Source organism: Mchenga conophoros, linkage group LG18 (assembly GCF_057382185.1).
Source record: "Mchenga conophoros isolate Kocher_MC1m ecotype Shallow Benthic linkage group LG18, M_conophoros_male_GT1.1, whole genome shotgun sequence".
Taxonomy (NCBI): Eukaryota; Metazoa; Chordata; class Actinopteri; order Cichliformes; family Cichlidae; genus Mchenga; species Mchenga conophoros.
The window spans coordinates 23,791,880-23,818,659 of NC_140543.1; the positions used below are offsets into that span (position 1 = coordinate 23,791,880).

The window sequence follows — 26,780 nt, forward strand, 5'->3', positions numbered from 1 at the left end:
CTCCCTGCATCCCTCCCTTCACATCTCCTGCTCCTTCTCTCTGAGAAACATTTTGTTTTGTCAAGTTTGTCAAATAAAAGCCAAACTGGGTTTTTTTTTTCAACATAAAAGCGTGCAATTTTTCAAAATTTTCGCAAATCTATTTTTAGATCCGTGCAATAAAGGAAATGTTGTCTAAAAAAGAATTTCTACTCCATGTAATTACAATGCTGTTGTAGTATTTGAAATGCTTCAACCTTTACAGTCGGTTGCTTTATTCTATTTTGAAAAGAAACTCCCGGAAGTGTTGGTGCGTTGACGCTATTTAAACGCCAGCCTCTCTCTCCCTCTTTGCTTACATTAACACTGACTGTCTCTCGACCTGCCGACTATCTGTCGCGCGGCCGGCCAGCTGAGAACATCCACGCGCTCGGGAGGTGAGCGAGGATATTTGGAAGAGGACAGGACGCAGAGACATCTCCTTCACGGCTCGACAAACATGCACACACTCGGGGTCCCATTTCTGCTGTTTTGGCTTATCTGGGGCCACTCCTGCGCGCTCGGTGGAAAAGGTAGGAACAAAAAGGAAAAAAAAAATTAGAAAGCGTGAGAAAAAAAACTTGGTTTCGAAAATCTTTGCCCTCTTTTTTGCGTTTGAGTTGCACAAGTTTGCAATGCGAGCGACAGCCGTCCGTCGAAGAACTTCGCAGTCAGGTTAAGCTGTCTTGAAGTTAAGCTGCATTTAAATGATTTTTTTCTTATGAATTATTGGCCAGTGGTTAGCTGAGGTTTCCTGTCTTGGCTGTCAGTTACTGTGGCAGGTGTTCAGTTAATTGGAAGTTTCCAGCGTTGAGTAATTTAAAAGAGAAATGTGTTTACATGAAACCACAACGTTAGCATCAGGGGGTCACTTATGATAATTTTAATTTATGGCTAATGAATTTGCTTAATCGTTTGCTTTTATAACTCTTCAAATGTGTGTTTTTGTACAAAGAAAGCCTTAACATTCATTCAATTTTTCATTCTAAAAGAACATTTAATCTAAAAAATGTTTATTATTGTGTTGTATCAGACATGACTTCAGTTACATTTTACAGGTGTTTGCATGCTGTTGAACTGGTCTTCACATAACCTCCTCTGTTCTCAACAACTGTACTTGGCCTGGATGCCTTTGAAATGCAGGACAAACATGACATTTATGGCAGTTATGTTTTTGGTCATGATTGGTTGGTTGGCCAGTGATCTGAAGATGATTTCTGTGCTCAGGGAGGGCAGCCATGGTTGGGATGCTGTATTCCATCACGTCTTCACCCTGTGATACTCACATCTTTCTCCATCTCTCTTTCTCCGGCTCTCTCCCTCTCCCTCTCTCTCTCTCTCTCTCTCACACACACACACACACGCACACACACACACACACACACACACAGTTCTGGCTGTTGTTGCCTATGAAGGGCAGCATTGGTTTACAGTTGTATTAATTGGGTCTCTGGAGTGAGAGTGCTGGGCTGACTGGCTGTCTGCGCTCAACCAAACATTATCATTATTTTTCTTGTTTATAAAAGACCTCCATATGGCCTGGAGCCAGAGGGAACGCTAACTAGGTTTAGATTAAGTTGAGAGAATTGACTGTTTTCTGTAGAGACTTCAAAGACTCATTAAGTTTTCAAAGGTGAGTATAAAATGTGTGAGCTCGGCTTTGATTGCTACGTATATAGTAAATCCGTCAGTCAGTGGTGACTATGCAGTGCATGCTTGGGTCGTAGCTCTCTTTTCTTTTTTTCATGCTTTAACACCATAATTTCACAAATGCATGTGAGGAAAAAAAGTAAAAGGTTTGAAAGGAGTTGTTGTCACACAATCTTGAACCTTTGGGAAGTGAAGTGTCAGCAGTTCATATCACTTTATTGCACACTTCTGCCAACAAATCTTCAATGCAAAGTAGACAATGGAACAGACACTCGTGCGAGCAAGAATCTATAATCAGTAAATTTTATCTTAGGGAATGCCCATACAAATACATTTTAATATCAACCCGTGTAGCTTTTGCTACATTATTTGGAGAAAAGCTCTTAGTCTTTGAATTCAGGTGTTTTCAGTCCCTTTGCTGCAGGTGTGGAAAATCACATACATCAAATTTCTCATCAAATTGTGAAAGAATGGGTTGTCCTAAAGAGCTCATTAAGTTTGATAAGAGCCCAATGTTAAAACAAGTTAGTTTGTGATATCTCTTCCCTCTAGATATTCCACAAGCAGCTGTTAGTGGTATTATTGCAAAGTTTAGGAACCACAGAAACTCAACAGCAACTCAGCAATGAAATGGCAAACAATGGAAAGTTACAGTGCAAGATCATCAAGTGCTAAGGAGCAGAATCTGTAAAAGTCTCCAACGCTCTGCTGACTCAATAACTACAGAGTTACAAACCTCCTCTGGCATTAATATCAGCACAAAAACTCCTGGAGGGGCAATGTGTAGGTGGCCCAGTGTTTTTGTGTACATAGTGTAAGTTTATACCTGGTGGAAGTTTTGAAAATGCTTATGACACAACACAAAGAAAACGCTCCCGGATTTGGTTTTAGCCTGGATTTGCAGAAACTAAGAGGTTTTGAAAGATGAAGCAAATATCTGTATTTTTTTTCTTTTTGTCTGGGTATTTTTTCCACATTGCCATGTTTTTTCTGGCAGTGGATAATATTCCCCATACAGCTTTAAAATGTCATGATATTTTCTTTCCAAGCACTGAAAATCTGTCCTCTACGTATACTTTCAGTAACAGTTCCAGCTCATCATCTGACTTTGGTCCCAGCAAAGAAACCATGATGTACATAAAAGAACATGCATTTATATAAAAAAAAAAAAAAAAAAAAAAAAAAGCTATTCAAGTGTAGAACCAGAAAGTAATATATCATCCTTTGGCTAGCTAATATAGGTATAGCATATCTCAGTTTTATTGTGCACTGCTCTATACCGCTCTTTGGCTGACTCATCTGTATCATTAGACCTTCTAGCAAAATATTCCCATTTTTCTCTTTTAAGAGTCCCACATTCCCACCGGGGCTTGGCATTTTTCTCAGTTCAGTTTCTTGCCTGCTCCAGTCGCTGTTATCATAAGTTATAGCGGCACATGTTTGGTATTAAAATATGAATCTTTGACAATCACAGTAATATTGCCCGACCTCAATGCAGTGCACAGTAACTGAAGGCCAAATATTGTCTACTAAACATTTAATGCAACATCTGAAATGCCTTTAAAAATGGTCTCTAAATGTCAATGCGATGTCCTAACACTTGACAAGGCGTTGTATTGTGAAGTACCGTTTTGAAAAAGAATAGATCAGGGCCTGAGAGTGCTGGTTGGATGTTTGCTTGTTGTTTAAACAGACAAAGAGCGATTTTTCTTTTGCATTCTTGTGCGTCTGTGCAGCTTCTTTGTATTTACAAGCTTCACAAGCTCAGCAGAACACATTATATACATGAAACAAAGGCTTTCAGCTGAATACCTTTACATAAGAAGTCGGGGAGAATAGACCAGAGCAGACGAGCGCCAAGAGAATCTGAAGGGTGCTGGGAGAGAGAGAGAGGGAGAGAACGGCAGGAAGAAATTGAAAACAAGACCAGATTTATGGGTGTCTTTTCAACAGAGCCATCCAGCTGCATTATCCCCGCCAGAACATAAATCGTGAAAGCGATGTGGAACGCAGAAGCATAACTCAGGTTTTCCTCTTCTGTGCAGCGACTGGTGAAACAATGACTAGCGGGAAGTGCTCTGCCCATCCTGTCGCTCTTTTCCTCTTTACTGTCATTCATGCCCATTCTATTCCCTCTATTCCCTTTAATTCCCCCTGTTTCTTCCCGGTTGTGTTTTCTCTGCCAGCCTCTCTCTTTCTTCCTTTGACTCTGTATCACTCTTCGCTGTTCTGCTTCGCTGAGCTGATGCGATTCAGAGGGCAAATGTCATAGAGAGAGAGAAGTGTTTCGTCATTCTCCTCCTCGCTTCTTTTTTCCATGCTTGAGCAGCCTTCGTTATGATTTCCAGAGGTAGCGCTGCTCCCTCGCTCTTTCTCTCTCTCTTTCATAGCCAGGATTCAATTCCAAAGGTTTATGGGCTCAAGTGAGATGTATAAATGAAGAGGCAGTCTTCTTTCTGTCTTACTTTGCCTTTTCTCATTTGGCGTGTGTCGCATTCTCACTCTATCCCGGCTACCTCTATTACTGGCCACCTCCTCGGTCCCATTTATATTTGCTCTCTTTCCTGTAGCTTGCACAGATTTGACTTCTGCTCTTTTATTTTCCCCTCAACTTTTCACCTCTCTGCTTTGCAATCATGTTTTCTAAATGAGAAGGTACAATATGTTTGCTGTGCGCAGTAACGGTTAGGTATTGACTTAAAAATGTCCTGAGCACCAATGTGTGAAGGAATGCTCGGTCTGACTCCTGCAGAGAGTATATGCAAATGAGGGTAGATATGCAAATAATGTCCTAATTTGGGTGTTAATTACTCAGCACAGCTAATTATAATATGTCTGATGAGGCGTAAGGTGGAGGAGAGGAGGGAAATGGAGGGGCTGCCATTGGATGATGTATGCACGGCGATAACAGTGTGTGTTTGTCCGGGTGTGAGGGGAGAGAAGTGCTGGTGTTTAGCACTGTGTGTATGCCTGTATTACACCAGCTGGTCCAATGGCCCCGGTGGGGCTTTCTGGTCAACACGGCTCAATATGTGGAGGATAAACATTGCATGCAATGCTGACTTCTGAAAGACAACCTCCTGCACTCTTCCCCTGTTATTTTACTAATGAAGTGACACACACATTCACACACCTAGACACTCCTGTACTTTAAAAAGTACAGGAAGCAAACACTTTATTTTTTTATTTACACACAGTAATTAGCAGCCACTGAGCTGGTGCTATAGAGGAGACTCAGAGTGAAAGATGAAAGAGGAACAATAATGTGCAGATGGATTTTCTACTGTAACAATAATCCATTTTTATTTTTATTTCATTATCCTCTCAGCGTATGTTAGAAATAAGAAATATATGAGGCTTTATGACACATATAATCAACTTGGACCTCACATTTCACAAGATTGGCTTCATTTGTTTGTTGGCCTCAGTAAAGGCACCAGTTTGAGTAATTTGGACTTAATTACATCAAGCACCAAAGGCATTTTCGTTTCTCAAATGGTCAGAAAAATAACAATAAAATCCAAATTTATGTCAAATAAGGTAACATGATCATTTGCTTTGATGTGTCCACATTGATCGTTTTCACTGTTTACTGTTAATCCTCCGTACCCCCAGAAAAACCCAGATGTAAAGATGAAATCAATAACAAATTAAATGTATTAGAAAATACTTGAATTTCCTGGTAAATGATTCCAAACACAGGGGAAGTTCATGCTTAAAAGACTCAAGCTGCTTCTTCAAAAATAGCACAATGTGTGTACCTCAAGTCAGATGGTCATTAATCTTTTGGACATTAGCGCAGTGAACCAGAATGAAAGCTGCGAGCAGCAGTTATGAATCCTGTGACACTTTAGGTTCGTTCTGTTTGAGCTCATGTGTCACGTCTGCATGGCAGTTTTCTTTGAAACAGTCCTTGCCAGCAGAGTAAGACCGAAGTGATGCTTTTATCATCTCGGCTGACTGTGACAGTGATTGTGTTTATATTCCAGCCAGAGTGTAGGATTATAAATCCTTGACTCTTTTTGTTCATAACTAAATAAATGGATGCATTTATAATTTAGCAATTTAATTGCTTAAGTGCAATTGTTTCAGTGAGTAATTCTGTTGCTTTGATGGCTTATTTGTTCGTACTTACCTTTCAGGAAACATGGGAAACGTGGCTAAGTATTTGCAGAAAGAGTAAACAAAGTTTGAGTTCAAGTAAGCTGTGTTTTTAGTGCTTAGACAGCCATGCAAAACTACCAGTATTGAAATGGCTTGTCCTCAGTTAACATTTAAATAGAGCAATGTTGAACAGCGGCTTACAACTTGAACTGAAATGCCGTGCCTTTGCTGTGTCCCATGAGCCGGTGTCAGTAAAGCGTTATCAATTGTCTCTATGTACACAGGCCTAGCAATCCCTTATTAAACAATAGACTGTGGTCTATTGTGACTCATGATAAAGCCTGAAGTTATGAAGACATGCACCACTGCGTGCTGTTTTAATTATTATTCCAATACAAACTTATTAGCCTGCAGTGTGTTTGCACACCTAATAAAATGTGTTAGCATTGTGGTGTGTGTTCAGTTCCAACCAAATATAACATAAACCCCCTACACACACACACATACACGAAGAAACACACACATGCATACCCACTCACGCACACAAAGCTCTTTTCATGTTACCCCGAACTCAACTGAGTCATCTCCTTCATCTCTCTTTCAAGTTGTCTTGTGTGGGTCTCTTGTACAGTCAATCCAAAGCATCGCTATATGCTTTGAAATGGCTTTATGTTTGATTTTTTTATTGCTTCTGATTTCCTCTTGTAGAGACCGTGAAAGATCCTTGTATTTTCCTTTGTGAGTTATGACTGTGGGATATGGGTGAGGTGGGCTCAAAGTGAGACTGCACAGTTCAACATCATAGGTGCTCTGGGAAGCCATGCCAAGGGAAATTCTTTTAGGTTTTCTAATACTTTGTGTACAAGGCAGCTGAATGTGTGATTGAAAAACAAATCACTTTGAAAACAAAGAATACCTTGAGAAAAACCACAACTCTGTGTGTGTGCGAGAGAGAAGGAGAGACAAGAAAGAGCGAGAGAGGGAGTTTGTGGGCTTTTGCTCACACCTTTCGTCGGCATGCACGCACCAGGTGTACCTGGAGCTACGATTGCTACTCAGTAAAAAGGGATCACAGGAGGTGAGGGGAAATGAAAGCATGTCGCTGAAAAGAAAGGTTTAATTTTCATGAGTCATCAGTCACAAGAGCTATCTGTTTCTCTTTATCGGTCTTCCACCATCCCACCTGTCTCTATCTGTATCATTGATTTTGCCACATATTCTCCTACTAGCAGCACATTATGATTGAGCTTTGTATATGTGTGTGTGTGTGTGTGTGTCATTACAAATATCCCAACTTCAGATCACTTTCAAATTCCATTTTCTCCTTCCTTTGTAAAGCTGCCAGTCTGGGGCCTCACCTCACTACAGAGAGGTTGTTTTTGCCTCTGTCGCTGCCTTTCTTGTCTCCTCTTTTGTCCTCTTCCATTTCTTCTCCATATCCCCCTTGCTTGCCTTGTCTTCCACTGCCATTATAAATCATTTAGATGGTGTAGTTATAAAATGTAACTGTGTTTTGAGGTGACATTGCTGTGTTCAATTTTGTGTGTTCGTGCATCACTTTTGTACAGTGTGTCTCTTTGTGTGAGTGTGTGTGTGTGTGTGTATAATAGATTGTTTATGCAGAATCCCTTTATAGCAACTTGCTATTTACCAAGAGCTCTGCCTGAGATGCCGACAAATTTTGATGTGCTTCTTGAGTTTTGGGCTTGGATTTGTAAGGTTTGACCTCACTGTGTAAAGTGCCCTGAAATAGCTTGTGATTTTGCAGCGCTTAGATAAACTCAAATAGACTGCGATGTTAAAGTTGCATGAAACAAAATGAACATTTCTCTTACAGGCACATCAAAAGTAGATTAGTTTTGTTACTTGAGAGTGTATGTTCTCTTGTATAACAACAGAGTTTGCAGTTTTCCCACTTTAATTTTCTCCCATAAAACAATAACCTCTTTGATGAAATATCAAAGGATTTCTTCTTTTCATTGATTAAAGTCTTGTTGGGCAAAATTTTTTTTACTTAGCTGCCTAATAACACACTCAAGTTTCAAAGTTGTATAAAGAAAAATAACCACAGCAGTAAACATCAAGGGCCATTTTTATATTATTGAACAGAGATAGGTGCCCTTTAATACAATTGCCTTTAAAATTTACACTTCAAAGAGTTGAGGACCCAAACCCGGGTCAAAGAAGACCAAGTAAACGTTCAAACTAGGGATGCACTGATACTGATGCTGGTATCGGGTATCGGGGCCGATACTGTAAAATGTGTGTGTACTCATACTCGTAAAAGTTAACCGATACCATGAACCGATACTAACTTATTTCATTAATCAGAGGGTGGCTTGTCATTTTTGTTGTAGTTTTTTAGATTGGCCACTAGGGGGACAACCCGCGCTAAACAGGCACGGGTTAGACGAGTCAGACTGGCAGCTCCAGATAAAAAAAGAGAAACTGGAGGCTGCTGTAGCTAGGCTAAACAAAATGTCAGCAGTGTGGACTGGAACTGTCATGGTCCTGGGCCATGTTGGCCCAGTATTCTTAGTTTTCTTGTATGTTTGTATTTTGTTCCCTATTTAGGCCATGTTTCCTGAGTCGCCCTGTTATGTTGTTCCCTGTGTGCTTTCCCTTTGTGACTCTCACCCCCTGTGTGCCCCTCTATGTATTCATGAGCCCTTGTCCCCTTTCGTGTTTTATTCCATGTTTTCCCCAGCCTGTTATGTCTGTGTTCTCCCCGTGCTCTCTCCTCCTGTCTGAACCTCTGTGTACTTCCTGTTTGACTCTGCCCGTCTCCCGTCAGTGTTATGTTCACCCCGCCCTGTCTCGTTATGGTTATCTGTGTCAGCTGTGTTCCCCGTGTGTTCCCACTTTCCTCGTTAACCCTCTGTGTATTTCTGTCTGCGTCTTCCTCTGTTCGGCGTCGCGTTCTCCCTCATGCCGTGTGTGGTTCTCCCCGTGTCTTCCGGTATATGTTACTTTAGCTTTTCCCAGTTTAGTGTAGTTTTGCATTGCTTTTGTATCATTGTTATTGTTTATCATCTTGTCAGCAATAAAGCTGCCTTTTGAGTTTATCCCCCATGTCTGTGAGTTTGCAATTTGGGTCCTCATCCTGCCTGCCACACGGCCGAATCATGACAGGAACAGCCAACTTTAACTCAGGTTTTGGAAAAGCGATGAAAAATGTCAAGAGAAAGTTAAAATAACAGAGGCTCTGACTCATTTTATCGCTCTGGATGACCAGCCAATGCCAGTCGTGGAAAACATAGGATTCTTCTCAGCATACTCGAGCTGCAATATGAAATTCCCAGCCGCCCACACATCAGGGAGATAATGGTGCCAAAACTTTCTAAAGAGGTAAAGACAAGCAGTGTGTGCGCGATGTCAGTCCTTGGTTTAACGGCACAGTGGACTGATGATCCACGGGCAGATGGGGAGTTCGTTCGCCAATGCCAAATACTTTCGTTATTTTGTTTGTTTGTTTACAATATGGACACTCTGCAACAATTTAAAAGTTTCTTTTATTCTCAAACCTAATTTGTATTTATTTTCTTCCAAACAGAAGTGTTTATTTATTATTCCGAAAGCTTGAGACAGTGCCAATAGTTCAGTGATATTTTGTTAAATTACAATGTGGAGACTCTGCAATAATTTAACAGAAGTGTTTATTTTTCACTTGAAATATTTTTGTGGTACTTTTTATTAAGATATTATTTATTATCGGCAGAGAATAAAATAAAACCTGTCTTTCAATTCATTGCATTTGTGTGTGTGTGTGGTAGAACTATCGGTTTTTGTACTCTGTATCGGCAAGTACTCAGATCCAAGTATCGGTATGGTATCGGTTTGAAAAAATTGGTATCGTTGCATCCCTAGTTCAAACCCTTTAATTTAAGGCTTAGAGTGCTACACAAATAGGCTGTCCATGAGGTAAACAACAGAGAAATATCAATGTTTTAAAAATGAATTCTGTACAATTATTCATCTAATGTTGAATAATAATGTTTTTATTACTTTGCTCCTCTGTGATTAGCCAAAGTGCCCATGGTTTCTGGGTGTGTGCGTAACTATATCAGCTGCTGCGTCTAGTAGATTTAAAATTGAGATGTTACTGTTTCTGTTTAACTTGATGAAGATGCAGTTTAATTGAACACCATGTGTTTGTTTTAAAGCACAGTTGTCTAATAATGTACAGGTTGGACACACTCACTCTTATGAATGATTAAGTGTGATCAAGCTTTTGACTGTATTTATGATAAAAGTGTAACTTGGACAGAAACAAGATTCCTGATTACCTGAAAATGTTGCTTTGATCTTGTTGATTAATGCAACACCAAAAGTCCAGTGTCTGTAAAAAGAAAGTATGTTGAGTTTGTCTGAAAGGTTAGAGGAACAGTCGTGATTCAGCTGAAGCTGTAGTTGTGTTGACACAATAGTTGTATTGTGTTTAAGCAGCAAAGCCTACAAAGCTCAAAGGTAGACCCTTTCTAAATCGTAGCCACGTTAATGAAATATTGTGGGAAAGAGCAGCACAGCATTCAGCATTTATATACACTCAACAAAAATATAAACGCAACACCTTTGTTACTGCTCCCATTCCCCATGGGATGGACGTAGAGACCTAAAATTCATTCCAGATACACAATATAACCATCCCTCCCAAACAGTGGTCACAAATCAGTCCAAATGTGTGGTAGTGGGCACATCTGCCATATTGAGATAATCCATCCCACCTCACAGGTGTGCCACATCAGGATGCTGATCTGACATCATGAGTAGTGCACAGGTGTACCTCAGACTGCCCACAACAAAAGGCCACCCTGGAATGTGCAGTTTTTTGCGCTATTGGGGGTCTGGGGACCCAGAACCGGTCAGTATCTGGTGTGACCACCATTTGCCTCATGCAGTGCAACACATCGTCGCATGGAGTCTACCAGATTGTCAATTGTGGCCTGTGGAATGTTGGTCCACTCCACTGTGCGAGGTTGTTGGATATTCGTGGGAACTGGTACACGCTGTCGTATACGCCGGTCAAGCACATCCCGAACATGCTCAATGGGTGACATGTCCGGTGAGTATGCTGGCCATGCAAGAACTGGGACATTCTCAGCTGCCATCTGCCCTGAACAATGTGAACCATGATTCATCCGTGAAGCGCACACCTCTCCAACGTGCCAGACGCCATCGAATGTGAGCATTTGCCCACACAAGTCTGTTACGGCGACGAGCTGGAGTCAGGTCAAGACCCCGATGAGGACGACGGGCATGCAGTTGAGCGTCCCTGAGACGGTTTCTAACAATTTTTGCAGAAATTGTTTGGTTGTGCAAACCAATTGTTCCAGCAGCTGTCTGGGTGGCTGGTCTCAGACGATCTTGGAGGTGAACCTGCTGGATGTGGAGGTCCTGGGCTGGTGTGGTTACACGAGGTCTGCGGTTGTGAGGCCGGTTGGATGTGCTGCCATATTCTCTGAAACGCCTGTGGAGACGGCTTATGGTTGAGAAATGAACATTCAATGCACGGGCGACAGATCTGGTTGACATTCCTGCTGTCAGCATGCCAATTGCACGCTCCCTCATTGCTTGTGGCATCTGTGGCATTTTGCTGTGAGACAAAACTGCACATTCCAGGGTGGCCTTTTGTTGTGGGCAGTCTGAGGTACACCTGTGCACTACTCATGATGTCAGATCAGCATCCTGATGTGGCACACCTGTGAGGTGGGATGGATTATCTCAATATGGCAGATGTGCCCACTACCACACATTTGGACTGATTTGTGACCACTGTTTGGGAGGGATGGTTATATTGTGTATCTGGAATGAATTTTAGGTCTCTACGTCCATCCCATGGGAAATAGGAGCAGTAACAAAGGTGTTGCGTTTATATTTTTGTTGAGTGTATTTACTAAGGTTAGAGTCATTATGCATATCTTTATCTAACACGTGTGTTGTCTCTGTAATGGAAGAATTCATGGTTAAACTAGTATTGCGTTCTATTTCATTTAACAAGTTAATAAAAGTTAATAAGGCCGACTGGGACTCTTCCGTGTGGAGTTTGCATGTTCTCCCTGCGCCTGTGTGGTTTCCCACAGTCCAAAGACATGCCTGTTAGGTTAATTTGTGTTTCTAAATTGGCTGTCGGTGTGAATGTGAGCGCAAATAGTTGTCTGTGTGTCTGGACAAACCCGGTAAATTAATGTACTAAGACACACCAGCAGGAATGTGCCATCCGGCAGTATTCATTATTGTCACGTAGTGGAGGTAGGTGGACTGCAGCTTACACATCATCTCTTTAGTATGATCATTCCTATTACAGGGAACAGGTGGTGTTTGTTCCATTGTTTATGTTTCTGAGGCATTGCAAAGCCCACTTTGTAATGCAGTGTTTGTGTATTATAGATATATGTATGTACTTGCATTATGGTGACTTGGCAAGTTCAAGCAGGCACACAGTGCAAACACAAATACACACAGAAAATGCGCTAACAGTGAGGAGGTGCAAGTGAACACATAAAAGTTTTACAGGTTGAATCGAAGTAAACAGGGCTGTCTTTTATTGTGTTTACTGTATTTGCTGATTGACTCTGGAAACCCGGTCACAGGAAACTCTCTGTGTGCCAGAGGACAAAAAGACTGCACAGAGGAGAGTTGGGACTGTGTCTTGTTTTAGGTGCATGCTTTTGCTCCAACCAAATGAACACTTATTGGGGTTTGACAAACAAAAAATGGCACCTGGTGTTGGCACCTGGACACACACACACAAATTAATGATTCTGATTCTGCTAATAGGTTCGAGGCTATTTATCCACTAATGTTAGTTTTGGTTAATCAGAAGCACAAATATTTGGGTTTTTGACAATTCCTAGTTACTGTTTAACAAGAACACACATAATTACCTAATTTCATCACTCACTTAATAGTATGACGTATCCTCTGTTAATACACATGAAAGATGAAGTGTGGGCATAGGGTTTATTAGGCTGTTCTGATTTGTTCATTCTGCTGTTGGTTCACTTTCAAGCTCTCCTAACATTCAAACAGAAACTCCCTCTCAATGGAATAAGCAGAATTTTGACACTCACCACTGTTGTGTCAGCACAGCAGCATTTCTCATCGAGTTTTAATTTTTACGTACTCTGTTACATTAGCATTTTCTGCTGTCATTTTATTCTTGGTTCACAGCTTTTGCCATTACAACTTTGTTCTCTGTCAGCAAAAAATCCCATTTGCTCTGCAGAATCAGCATTGTGTTTGCACACTCTGATAACGGTGCTTTATGTGTGTGTGTGTGCTTCCAACTTTTTAAAAGTCATCATTTTGAATCAATTTACAAAATGAAACAATAATTTTATTGTAAGAGGGTCTTATTTGCAGTTCACACATAGTAAGGCCTTTGTGTATGTGCTGTTAATTTGTTTTGATTGAAACGCAGTGAGGTGCTGGTGTGCTGTGTTGGCCGAAAGCATGTTCTGTTATAATTTTGTTATTTATAATCTTCCTCCTTTAGAGTTTAGTGCTTTTTGTAATATTGTTAAAGCTACTTAGTGAAGCTTAGGTTGTTGCAACAATTTACTCACGGGCTACTTTGTGAGGTATACCTGTTTAACTGCTCGTTAATGCAGATATTTAGTCAGCTAATCACATGGCAGCAACTCAGTGCAATTAGGCATGTTCATATGTACAAGATGACCTGCTGAAGTTCACACGACCATCACAATGACGAAGAAAGGTGATTTAAGCGAAATTGAACATGGTACAGTTGTTGGTGCCAGATGGGCTGTCTGAATATTTCAGAAACTGCTGATCTACTGGGATTTTTCCACACAATCATCTCTAGGGTTTACAGAGGATAGACTAAAAAAGAGAAAATATCCTGGGTGAAAATGCTTTGTCAAATGGCCAGATCACACAGGGTGCCATTCAGTCAGCTAAGAAGAGGTAAAGAGTCTTGATTTCTGCTTTGATTTTGATGATAGGGTTAGAGTCTGACAATGAACTAACTGTACTCAAATGGCTACCACAGTCACCACATCTCAACCCAGTAGATGTGGATGTAGATTTGCATCCCATCCTGGATGCACAGCTGTCAAATCTACAGCCATGCTATCATGTCAATATAGACCAAAATCTGTGAGGAATATATCCGGCATCTTTTTGAATCTATGCCATGAAGAATTAAGACAGTTCTGTAGGCAAAAGTAGGCCCAACCTTGTACCAAAGTCTACCTTGGTAAAGCATCCAGTCAGTGTATAAGTACTATTTATACTATTTTCCGCTTCCCGCCTCAATTTGTGAAATTTTCTGATAAAATCACAAAGCATATGTTTAGATTTATTTTGTTTTCACGAAGAAACAAAATAATTCTTTGTTCGTGTTAAAAAAATATTTTTCTCCAGTCAAACTGAAGAAATGACTGTCTTGCAAAGAAAAAGCCAGGCAAGAATTCACAATGAAAGTAAAGAATGTCTTCTATAGTCTACCTGACATAATCAACTCACGAGTGAACTGGCAGTAAAATGACAAAGCTTTGTGTGTGGATTTCTCACCCCTACACAGTATCTATAGCACTTTTCCTCTGCAATTATAGTCAGTTTTCTTTGCAAGCAGACAATAATGTCATAGTGTGAAAAATATCTGAGAATAAGGACATTCTTAAAGCCGTTGACCTCTTTGGTGTGCGGGAAACCTGCAGTTAGCTGAGACTGAAGAAGTCACTTGGATGAGTGATGAAACGTTTTTTTTCACTGAAAACACTATGTTCAGATGAACAGAATAAACTTTTTAGGATTTCCTTATTGAGCATGCATCAAGACATACTTGATAATAAACTCCTGAGACTTAATCACTGACCTTTCTCTAAAGTCAGAAGCGAGCTTTTCTCCTACGCAATATTGGTTGAGAAAATGAAACTCTTCAGCCAATAAAAACTTTATAGCAACACTTTAATTTTACAATTTATTGCAACATATTGAAATACGTTGGACATTTACTAAGCAGTAGGTTGACTGTGCACATTTCCATGATCAGTGTTCCAATTGTAAGTCTGTTATGTTGTTTTCAGCATCATTTTCCAAGCTGAAGTCGCTGCAGTTTCGAACCTGTACTAACACTTCATTACATATGACCAAAATAGACATTTAGAGAGAGCAGACTGGGGATTCTCTAAAGCAAATAAGGAGGTAGTTGTGGGGGATCAAAAGGTCACCGATAGAAAAACCAGAAGTAAGGTGTGTGAAAGTGAGGGCACTGACCACAGTGCATTCATTTGGGACTCTCTTCGCCCCTCTTCTCCTCTTCATGGCCACTCAACAGTTATACTTTATCCAAATTGCCTGGTCAAAATTTGGTTTTAAGATGCCATCAATAGTGTAAATGCAGCGATGCTTACAAGCTAGGCCTGTAAATGCTCTTTGCCTTAATTGGACTTGAAAAAGTTATTTGTCTGCCTTGTGCTTCGTACTTTACCCTGAGACTGTCTTCTGGTTAAGAAAACTCAACAGGTTGTTTGTGCAAGACCCTTATTACAGCCTCCAGGTGCATACATTTTAAAACTAAGCAACTGGAACAGGTTTGTGTCCATGTTCTTTTTTCACCTAAACCATAATCTTTTCATAACTAAGTATCTTTAGTGAATAAATGTAACAATCGGTGATTACATTTAAAAATAGTCCTCCGAGAGACTTGAACCAAAGTCTGCTGGATGGAAGTCACGTGTGTCGTCCCTTTTAGATTGAAAAGTAGTCATACTGGTAGCGCCAAAGATGAAACATCATACAATATTAAAGATCTGCGGTGTTTACTTCTCAAGGTGATGTTTGCCTCTCCGGCATCATTTCTTTATTTAGACAGCAGCCTAGAGGAGCAGTGTGGAAGGGGGAACACTAGTAATTGCTTGGAAAGTCTTGACAAAAATTCACAGACTTGGATTTACCAGCTCTTACAGACCTTGTTTACTAGTATCATTATATTCAGAGTCTTATTTTAGTCCCGTGCTGTTTTTTTTCTGTCTTTGAGAAATGAGGTCAATTTTGTAGCTATGCTATGATTTAAGAAAAAAAAGGGGAGGAGGTGATGCTACCCTCTTCGTTATTGCAGAATATGTAATTCATCCCTGTTGTCAGATATTGATTTTTGGAGAAAAGTGATGATAAACAATGTTTTCTTTCCCACCCTGATCCCTGTGGTAGATTAAAACAAACTGCTGAGAGTAATATGACTTGGCTTAGTATTAAATTCTGAAAATGCCCTCCATGGTCTTCTGACTTATGACACTATGAAAGTGTAATACTCCAAATATATCGAAATCCCTCCTGAATCAACCTCACTACCCACATACTTTATGCTGAGGGGTGATGAAAACAAATGCCATGAAAAAAGTATTGGAGACTAAATAAAATTCCACATAAATATGGCTTTCCCGGCTTAGAATTACAGTTCAGATTGCCACTGGAAAGCAAAGTATTGAACTGTATATTATTAGAAGATGTCCAAAGGAGAACAAATAATGTTTAACATTCTTTGTCATTGCTTGCTGACATTTGCCGTATAGTCCTTTCAGTCCTCAGTCAATCCACATGTACAGCAGACTTGCTGAAATTGTCAAATAACAACAGACAAACTATTATTAAACTGTCCAAAGCTTGCAAAAGTCACCTCAACTGTCCTTCTGTGTATTGAACCTCCAGGCTTCCTTTCTTTCTTTGGTGTCTGCCCCCTGTGTTTTGAAAGAAGAAATGAAGGACAGCGATGCCTCAGAAAATACCAAAGAGAAGAAAAAGAATCAGACCAACAAAGACGAGGAGGCCTAAAAATGAGACAGTGCGGAGAGGATACAGAAGGCAAGGACAGATGAAAGGCGAGATGTTAGGAGAGAGGCAGAGATAAGCAAAGGAATGAAAAAAATGCGAGAATCATGACAGAAAGAGAAGGAAGATAAAGGGGGTAAGGCTGCATGGTGTGGCCATGTTTGCCATTGCCACTCATTGTTTGGCGGCGTGAGCAGTCTGTGGTTGGTACCAGGCCCCAGAGCGATTCATCATGATTATGTGCTGGTAGGCAGGTAATGTCACAGCAGGCAGGGCCAGGCACACCCGAGGTGGAGGCTGCCGCTATTTCTGAGCATCTGTCTTTTCCAGCCAGGATCTAGTTTGTCGCATCAGCCTGTGTTGTGTTTCTGCCGTGCCCCCTGGATGCCTTTTCTCTCTCTCTTTCACTTTCTGTTTTCTTTAATTCTCTTTGACTCGCACACACATCTGCTTCGTGGGCTGTTATAGTTGTTCTACAGGACCACATAGCAGATGTGCATGTGTTGCTTTTAGATTAACAAATGGACAGAATGTTTTGAGCTACTCTGTGCTTAGTAGCTCCCTAATCCTGTCTGGAGGAAGTAATTTAAACATACTTTTAAATGTTAGATTCTGCCTGCACCTGTTTGGCAATCACCTCCCCTCGTTTCATTCTCCCCTCCCTCTCTCTGCATCTCGCTCTTTTTCGGTGACTTTCTATCTTGATACTTCTCGTATCGCTAAATTCTTCTGTGGCATTTGAAGTAATTTGAATTTCTAGCCTTGAAGATTTGCATCTCTTTTATGTTTCAGTCTTTACTTATCCCAGTCAGCCACCTTTTGCTTCTTCTAAAAACAGCCCGGCGTGCAGCGATGAACAGTAATGCTTGTTTGTTTAAGTGTTGGCAGTTTTGGGTATAATCCAGTCGGTGGTGGTTTTTAAGCTTGTGAAAGAAGTGCCACGTGCTTGTAACTTTTGTTTGTGTTTGCATGCTTGCAGTTTTTCATGTTCATCATACAGTTGTGGGTGTTGTTGGAGCAGAAAGACAAACACACTCACTCATACATAAACACAGTCTATGTTATGTATTCTTCTTGGCTTCCTGTACACCAAGTCTCTAATGCATTGTGTGGTGGCGGGGAAGTCTGAATGATTAATGGTCGAGTCTGTGGTGTGTCTGCTGAGGCTGCGACTACAACCAGTGTCATTCTCACTTGCTGCTGTCACTCCATGAATATTATATAGGTTAGGTCTTGCTTGCCTCAAAAATATGTCCACATCTGTTCGTCTACCACCAGTTGGACATGTTTTAAGGCAGTTTTAGGCAGTTGAGCCTTCACTAAGACAGTAAATTGCTTTAATAATAGTTTTGAAATATGGAAGAGAAGTTAAAAAAATCACTATAATATGGACTGGAGAGCTAAAAATACAGTGCAAGGATATTTTTAATAAAAATGGTATTAAAGTCAAGGGAGTCAGCACCTGATTTGTTGACATTTTGTGTGAAGGAAAAACTTAGACATGGACAACATGTTCTTGCACAGCACGGTAAGTTAAGTTATCATTGGTAATAGGGAGGTGATATGACCCAAAATTCATATCTCGATATTTTTTTAAGCCATAAGGTAAGAACAAAAAGAGAGTTCTTAGTCAAAGCTGTGTCCCAGATGTCACACAGGCACTTTTATTAACATACAGCGTAGATGTACATGAAAAAATTACTCAAAAATAAATTCTGAGCATTTATTAAATAATAATGTTCCATAAATAAAAGAAAACAATGTTGTTTTTGTGCATAACAAAAAGCTCACAATTGTGCAGTCAAAATGTAAACTAAAAGATGCTGAGTATAATAACAAAGACAGATTTCACAGCTGCTCTGTTCCCAAGTTCTACTGCGTGACTGATAGCCTGGAGTTTGAAATCCGCTTAGTAACCGTGTCTCTTAACAGGTGCCATTTATGGTCCCTGTACACACACAATACGGTAATATTACGTTGAAGCACAGTACGTATCACTCCGCGAGGCTCCTCTGTAGCCGTAATGCTCCGACAATCCATCAAGCGGCCAAAGTCGTACTAAAACATTTTTTGACAGATTGCTGAGCGCCGTGTACCACATAAAATCGGTTCGTGGTCATCAAGCACAACCAGAATTCATACATAAGGCGCGCTATCAACTTTTGAGAAAATTAAAGGATTTTAGGCCATGCAGCCCCAGTGGGCTGCATGGCGTTAGCGTGGTTAGCTCGTTAGCACGGTTAGCTCGTTAACACGTTGACGCTGTCCAGCCCCACACACGGGGCGATCCGCGGTAACTCGTTAACGGAGATTTGCCGTGTCCATCTTGTCATTGCCTGCAGGTGAAGCGACGGGGGAAGGGGAGTTCTGTTCAGTGAAGGAGAGGCGAGGCAGAGTAACGTTGCGTAGAGACAAAAGTGGATGAAAGAGAGGCAAACTTGCGGCTCCACAAGTAAAGTTATGACTTAACACAGGCTATGTTGATATAAACGATATTGTCACATCTTATATCTCGTATAAAAATATATCGATATTTTTTTTTAAAACTCGATATATCGCCCAGTCCTAATTGGTAATGTTTGGTACAGATTTTTTTTTAGCCTTCATTGTTGTCTGTTTAAATATATAAAGAGGAAGATGAGTATGTACGGGAGAGTATGACACCGATTATAAGTTGTTTATTACTGTGAGACGGACACCATGCTTTCCGATAATACACATAGGTATAAACAACGGCAATATTTAAGACACTATAAACAAATTTTGTGAAAACTGTCACCCCTTTAACCTGAGTATTAGAAGGAACAGGTTCAGTAAATGTCTCTTGTTGACATGGTACTCACAGAGAAAAAAAGCCTGATAATATTCAGTTAAATGACTATGATCAAGGTAATCACAGCTGTTTCCTTTCAATGCTCCACAACAACTCCCATGTCCAAATAGCCCATTAACTGCTTGAAATAAAATGGTGCCATTATCAGTGAAAGGAAGGATGCTCTGTATTTTCTTACTGTGTTTATGGACATAAAAGCAGTGGGGTGACAATGTTTTTCATTCAGCATCTGCTCAAATTAGGACTTGAAAGATGTTTCAGTTTTTACCATTCCTGAATTTGATCACCCTCTCGCACTGTTTTGCATTAGTGATATGTAGCTTGGGGTTTGAAGCCTTAACAGGGGTGAAGCACGATGAATAGCTAATCAGTTTTAAGGCACTTAAGGCAAATGTGCTTCATCTATTAAAAACTCTGATAAGCTTAGACCTTTTTATGTTCTTTGCTTGAAGAGAAGGCTATGGCTGACTTCCAATATTCCAAAGTGATAAACTAGACGTGTACAGGAATCTTGTGGGCATGATTAATTCATACATTTCAACACTGGGACTGAGGCTGAATAATCTTTTTAGCTTAGGAAGATTCCTGAGTGAAATGACCTGGAAGCATCTAAGTGGCAACTGTGATAAGAGCTGGTTGAATTATCTAAATGCAAAAAAAAAGCTATTTTGATGATTCCTATTTATTTGCTTTAGTGTCAGATACACTGAACCCATCTTTAAGAGGGGAAAGAGATAGATCCAAAGCCTAACATATTATGTTAATCTTAGGTCTCAATCACACAGGCATCAAGACTGGTTGGCAACCCCCTGACAACTTCTGGTCAGGATGGAAAAATATGTTTTCCGTGACCAGTTTGAGAGTGGTAGCTTGCTATGGCTGGGTAAAATTGTTGCAAAGTGGATGCTGCACTAAAAAGCTCTAGGTGATTGCTTTGGTCACAAGCTGTAACTTACATGAACAATACAGATTTTTCAGGAAACAAATTCAAACTAACCAGTCAGGAAAAGTTATCAAGACTAGTCAACTGCAAAGTAAAAGTTGTACCTTTTGAAACTTTAACTTTGAAGGTGAACCGTCTCAGCTTCCAATTTTGCACACTTTGTCACACTTGTCACATTTTGCAAGTAGTTAACAAGTTTTTCCTCAGTGAAAGCACGCAACCTCCTGCAACCACTTGCCAACTAGTTGGGATATACACGTTACCAAGGCGTCCATCACCAGTCTTTGCTTGATTGAGTAAGGCCTTTACTTTTCAGAATTGTCGACATAAGTGGACAGGAACGTGATGGACCAATATCAGTCTTATGACCTTTTCATTTCATTGTTGTGATTGTTAGAATGGATTTCTTTCTTTGTTTAAAATCTGCTGTTTTATTACACAATCACTTAGCCTCGTTTGCATTTTTTTTCTTCAACATTTCTTTGACCTCGCACAACTTTTATGATTGCGGGAACATGCTTGGAAAACACATAACAAGAATTGTTTTTAATACTCAACTACATCCCATTTTAGTTTAGATTGCAGTTTTTTTTAATTGGACTATAGCTAACCTATTCTTTTCATCTATGAGATTAAATATGCAACATTTTACCCTTAAAATCATACATTTACTGTAATGATGTAATGTTAACTCATTTACCCTTTAATGAAATTGAAGACAGCAGTGACGCCTGCTATGATGTATGGTTTGGAGACAGTTGCTCTGACAGAGAGATAGGAGGCGGAGCTTGGCTGACCAGGAGGGATAGGATTAGACATGAATATATCAGAGAGACAGCTCAGGTTGAGCATTTTGAAGACAAAGCTAGAGAAGCAATGCTCAAATGATTTGCACATGTGCAGAGGAGGGATAATGGATATATTGGACAGTGAGTGTTAAAGATGTAGCTTTCAGGCATCTGGGAAAGACCTCAGAGAAAGTTCATGGATGAACAAAGATGACTGATATTGGAGTTTTAAAAGTTACATATAATGTAAACCAGATCAGTTATTTTTTTAAAGATGTATTTAAGGATAAATCAGGAAATACAAGGCTATTACATGTAGAAGAAAGACATATATGCTTTAAACCAGATTGGTAATTTGAACTAATGGGATGGTAAAAGAACAAAACTGTTCTGGAGTCAGCTTAACCATCATAACATTGAATGGTTTTTAATGCAAAATTACAAGTCATGGACATAGATATAATTTTACTCATATTTATTCTAAAATATTACCTTTGTAGAGTCTAAATAATAAAGAAATAATTAATACATTCTTCGCAGATGTTGTTTCATAAGCCAAAAACTTCTTTTCTTCCAATAGCTTCTTGGTTTATTCAGGAAAAACAATATAAAGTCACTCAAAAAGCAGGCATATATTTGTGATCAAAACAAAGCCTGATAAAAAATGACTTACTCTACCTGCGGTCTTTCAATAAAATATGTAGGCTTCAGATTTATTGTTTTTATTTAATTTTTTATTGCTCCATTATGTTACTTTTTTCGGTGCCCAAGTTTTCAAGAATGTCTCACAAATACTGTTTGTTGTGCTGTTGGCCAACACAGGTGCAAAAGGGCAGATGTTGGTGGATTTTGTAAAATGGAAATTGCCATGATGAGCATATCCTTAAAGCAGATGGACATAGGGTGACATATAAGATTGGAGGAAGATGCACACAGGTGAACTATATCTTGTGCAGTAGGTGCAATCTGAAAGCAATACAAGACTGTAAAGTGGTGTCTGGGGAGAATATGGAAATCATCAAAAGGAAGCAAGTGAGGGTAGAAGCTAGGGCTAAATTGTGGGAGTTGAAGAAGGAAGAATGTCTCACAGACAGTTTAGACAGGTTCTGGGTGGTAGGGAAGTGTTACCAAATGACAGCTGAAGTCCTGAGCAATACCACCAAGAAAGTGGTAAATGCATCCTCAGATGGAGGAAAGAATACAAAGTGGCAAAGGAAAAGGCTTATAGTGAATAGAAAAGGATGTGCAGCAGGTTAGGATGATTAAGGACAGAGATGGAAATGTACTAACCAGTGAAGAGAGTTTGTTTTGAAGATGGAAGAAGGACTTTAAGGAGCTGAAGAGTGAAGAAAATGACAAGGAGGAAAGCGTGTAATGGTGTAAAGTTAGTGAATTAGGAAGTGCTATGTTATTTATGGTTTCTTTCAACATAAAACCTTGTCTTTCAGTTACTTTGTAGACAATGGTTTTAGTTGACTTACATACACTTGACAAAATAATGTAGAAAGAGCCAAATGAAGAGCAGTGTAGGCACCAAGGCAGCGCAGGGCTGGTTCAAAGGTGCTGATTATGGTTGTTAAGTATAGAATCTAAGTCATCATTATCACAGAGCCTTAATTTTTCTGTTTATGTGTTTAGCTGTCCAAAGACAAGGAAAAAATATGAACATTTGGGAAGCCATCCATCCATCCATTTGCTTCCGCTTATCCTTTTCAGGGTCGCGGGGGGCGCTGGAGCCTATCCCAGCTGTCGTAGGGCGAGAGGCGGGGTACATACCACCCTGAGCACGCCCGACCTCGTCTGATCTCGGAAGCTAAGCAGGGCTGGGCTTGGTTAGTACTTGGATGGGAGACTGCCTGGGAATACCATTTGGGAAGCCAGTATTATCTAAAAAAGCAAAACAACACCGGCTTTCACTGTGTATTACTACTTCAAAGAGAGAAGTGCACATATAAACATTCTGCTAAAAAGCTGTCCAAGCGGAAGATGTGACGACATAAAAAAAATTCAATGTTGTTCTGCTTCGTTTCCCTCTAAGATTTTGCTGACAAAGCAACTCTACAGACAGGTAATCATATTCCAGAGCACCTGGAGGCACATAGCAGCACGCTGACACTCTAATACTTTTCAGTAATGTAAACTGTCAACTAAGTGATTATAGTAGATCAAGTTCAAGTTCAAGTTCAACTTTATTGTCACTTCAACCATATACAGTTTAAAAATACACAGTGACTTTGACAGTACCTCCCCGGTTGGACAAGTGGTTTAACACACATAGTCAACATGAAGTGGTAATTTCCATCTCTTATTTTAAGCCTTCTTGTGTTCTACGCCAGATCCATCTTCAGAAATAATTCATGAGTCAATAGTGAATAAAGTACTGCAGCATATTAATAGGTAGCTTACAGTGAAGGACACCTATACATATACAAGTTACTTGTAAAGAAGACTTTCACATAGTGTTTCATAATGACGTTCCTGGCTATGTCGCTGAGGGGAGTTACAAAGTCAAAAACTGAAGAGGCCAGATGTCAGATATGGATCAAACAATAACTGGTTTGCAGCCTGCATTGATTAGCCAGGTGCACTTTAAATTCACAAGGCCATTTTTGGATTGTTACTCAAAAGTGAACTAGTTACTAACGTGGCTTTTCTTTCACTTCACAAGTGGTAATACCTGGTCCTTCAATTGCTCTTTCAAATTGTATTTAATTTTTCAGCTAATTAAAAAGAAAATAAATGAAGCTTAGCTTTAGAGGGGCATGAGGGATCCGTTAACGCACTACTTAAGAAGTGTGATCTCTTGCAGCCAGCTTATTGCTGTGTGAAGAGAGAAAACGTCAAACTTTCAAATGAAAATCAGTTTCCACGTATAAATGCTACATGAAAACTTATAATCAGAAACCATGAAAACCCTCTTTGTATATTTCAGATACTGCTTTGGTTCAGTGATATTTTTTGTACATCAAGTAGAAACTCAATAAAAAATGATAACATTATTAACTGCCTTAATAGTTGGACTGTTCTATGTTTTTAAATGTCAAATGTATTACATAGACAGTTTGAAACACAATTTCTGAACATTGTAGTTATTTTATTAGATATTACAGCTCTGTTCTACAGTATTAAATTAAATGTTGAGGAGGAAGAAAAGATAGTGAGCTTTCAGAAATCCTTCCTTGTGTGATTGTTTTGTGACACTAATGGACGATATTTGCAGCCTTATGAAAAAGTTCACCACACGATTAAACCACTTGTACAGCCAGCTTTAGCAGCAATAACTTAAGTAATAATTTTCTGTAGGACTTTATCTGTCTCTCATATTCTTGTGGAGGAATTTTGGTCCACTCCTCTTTACAACATTGCTTTGTTTTATTGAGATTTGTGGCCATTTGTTTATGCACAGCTCTGTTAAGATCCCACCACAGCATTTCAGTCAGTTGGACTTTGAGTGGGCCATTGTAAAACCTTAATTCTTTCGTTTCTTTTTCAGGCATTGTGTTGTACGCTTGCTGCTATGCTTGGGATCATTTTCCTGGTGTAAGGTTAGATTTCAGGCATGCTGTCAGACAGATAGAATACTACAGGGTGGGCCATTTATATGGATACACCGTAATAAAATGGGAATTGTTGGTGATATTAAAGTCCTGTTTGTGGCACATTAGTATATGAGAGGGGGCAAACTCCTCAAGATGGGTGGTGACCATGGTGGCCATTTAGAAGTCGGCCATCTTGGATACAACTTGTTTTTTCAATAGGAAGAGGGCCATGTGACACATCAAACGTATTGGTAATGTCACAAGAAAAACAAGTTCATGCAGAAGATTTTGTTCAGTGATGAGGCAAACTTTTATGTGAATGGTGAAGTTAACAAACAAAACCACCGCTATTGGTCTGACACTAACCCACATTAGATGGATCCCTCCAAGACTGTTGGAACAACAAAAGTGATGGTTTGGTGTGGTATATGGGATACAACGATAGTGGGTCCATCCTTCATCAATGATAACTTTAAGGCCACTGGATATTTGCAATTGCTACATGATGATGTGTTCCCCTCTTTATGCACTGAAGCTGGCACGTTCCCTGAGTTTTTCCAGCAAGATGGTGCACCACCACATTATGGGTGCCAGGTCCGAGCATTCCTAGATGAACAGTTTCCGTGGATTGGTCGTCGTGGGCCAGTTGAAAGGTCTCCCGATCTGACCCCCTTAGACTTTTATCTTTGGGGTCATCTGAAGGCAATTGTCAATGGTGTGAAGATACGAGATGTGCAGCACCTGAAACTACGGATACTGGATGCCTGTGCTGGCATTTCTCCTGCAGTGTTGCTATCAGTGTGTGAAGAGTGGGAGAAGAGGGTTGCATTGACAATCCAACACAATGGGCAGCACATTGAACACATTTTATAAGTGGTCAGAAACTTGTAAATAACTCATGAAAGAATAAAGTTACGTTGAAACCAAGCACACCATTGTTTTTCTTGTGACATTACCAATAACTTTGATGTGTCACATGGCCCTCTTCCTATTGAAAAAACAAGTTGTATCCAAGATGGCCGACTTCTAAATGGCCACCATGGTCACCACCCATCTTGAGGAGTTTGCCCCCTCACATATACTAATGTGGCACAAACAGGACTTTAATATCACCAACCATTCCCATGTTATTACGGTGTATCCATATAAATGGCCCACCCTGTAGAATACTTTGATATACTGAGGGGTTCATAGTCAGCTCAATTACTGCAAAGTGTCCAGGTCCTGTAGCTGCAAAATAAGCCCAAACCACCCCTTCACCACTGTCCTTGAAAGCTGGCATGAGGTGTTTGTGCTCATATACTGTATTATAGCCAGACATCCCCACTTTAAGAAACAAGATTAGCCCTCATTTATTAATATTTTCATTGACAAAACAAGTGAATACACTAAATTACTGTTCGATTTTACCGTACATGGTGTGTATTTTTACACATGGGTGTGTTAGTGGATCAGATGCAGTCTACACCAACAGGCTTGTGTAATCTGCATACTGTATACCACCAGACTCCCTCTATATAACGAAAAATGTTCCTCCAGGTAAAAAATTGAAAGTGGTGACAGTGTTATAAGTGAGAATTCTGCACCTCTAAGGCAAGAAAGCTGCAGAATGTTAATGTAAATCCATTCCCCTATAAAGAAATGAGAGCAACAGTTGCAACACTACAAAGAGAGACTCACATTCAGACTGAGACAGAGAAAGGCTAGCAGGTGGTGGGAAGACAGACAGCACAAACTGTGAGGATGGGAAGGGCATCCAATGTTTGACTTTCAAAGAGTCAGAAGGACAGAGATAGACAGCACAAGCAGATGAAACGTTGCTCTCAAAAAACAAGCACACATACAAATTGGCACACTTCAAGGATAAGAATTCCCATTAGAGTTATTTTTGGGTGGTAATTGCTTTCAGCTGACTGAAGATAATGACACAAAAAAAAGCAAAATATGAGCATTTAAAAGTGAGTTCTCTTTTGATCTTATACCAAGTAATAGAAATGATAATATAAATTTTTTTTCTACCAAAAAGAAGTCTAATCTTTTGAGGAAAAACTCCTAACATTAATCGTCTAATAGTGTTTTGCTGGGAATAACTTGAGTCCTGCATTTATGTG

At 39.9% G+C, this 26,780-nt stretch overlaps 1 protein-coding gene across 1 annotated transcript in view; it reads left to right on the plus strand.

Annotated features, from left to right (window-relative positions):
• Positions 1-362: 362 nt before the first annotated feature.
• clstn2a (calsyntenin 2a) overlaps positions 363-26,780 on the plus strand; it is a 152,011-nt gene continuing 125,593 nt past the window's right edge. Inside the window, exon 1 of the mRNA XM_085253705.1 lies at positions 363-551. Within this exon, the coding sequence (XP_085109831.1) occupies positions 479-551 (73 nt within the window). The 5' untranslated portion in view covers positions 363-478. The remainder of the gene's footprint in view (positions 552-26,780) is intronic.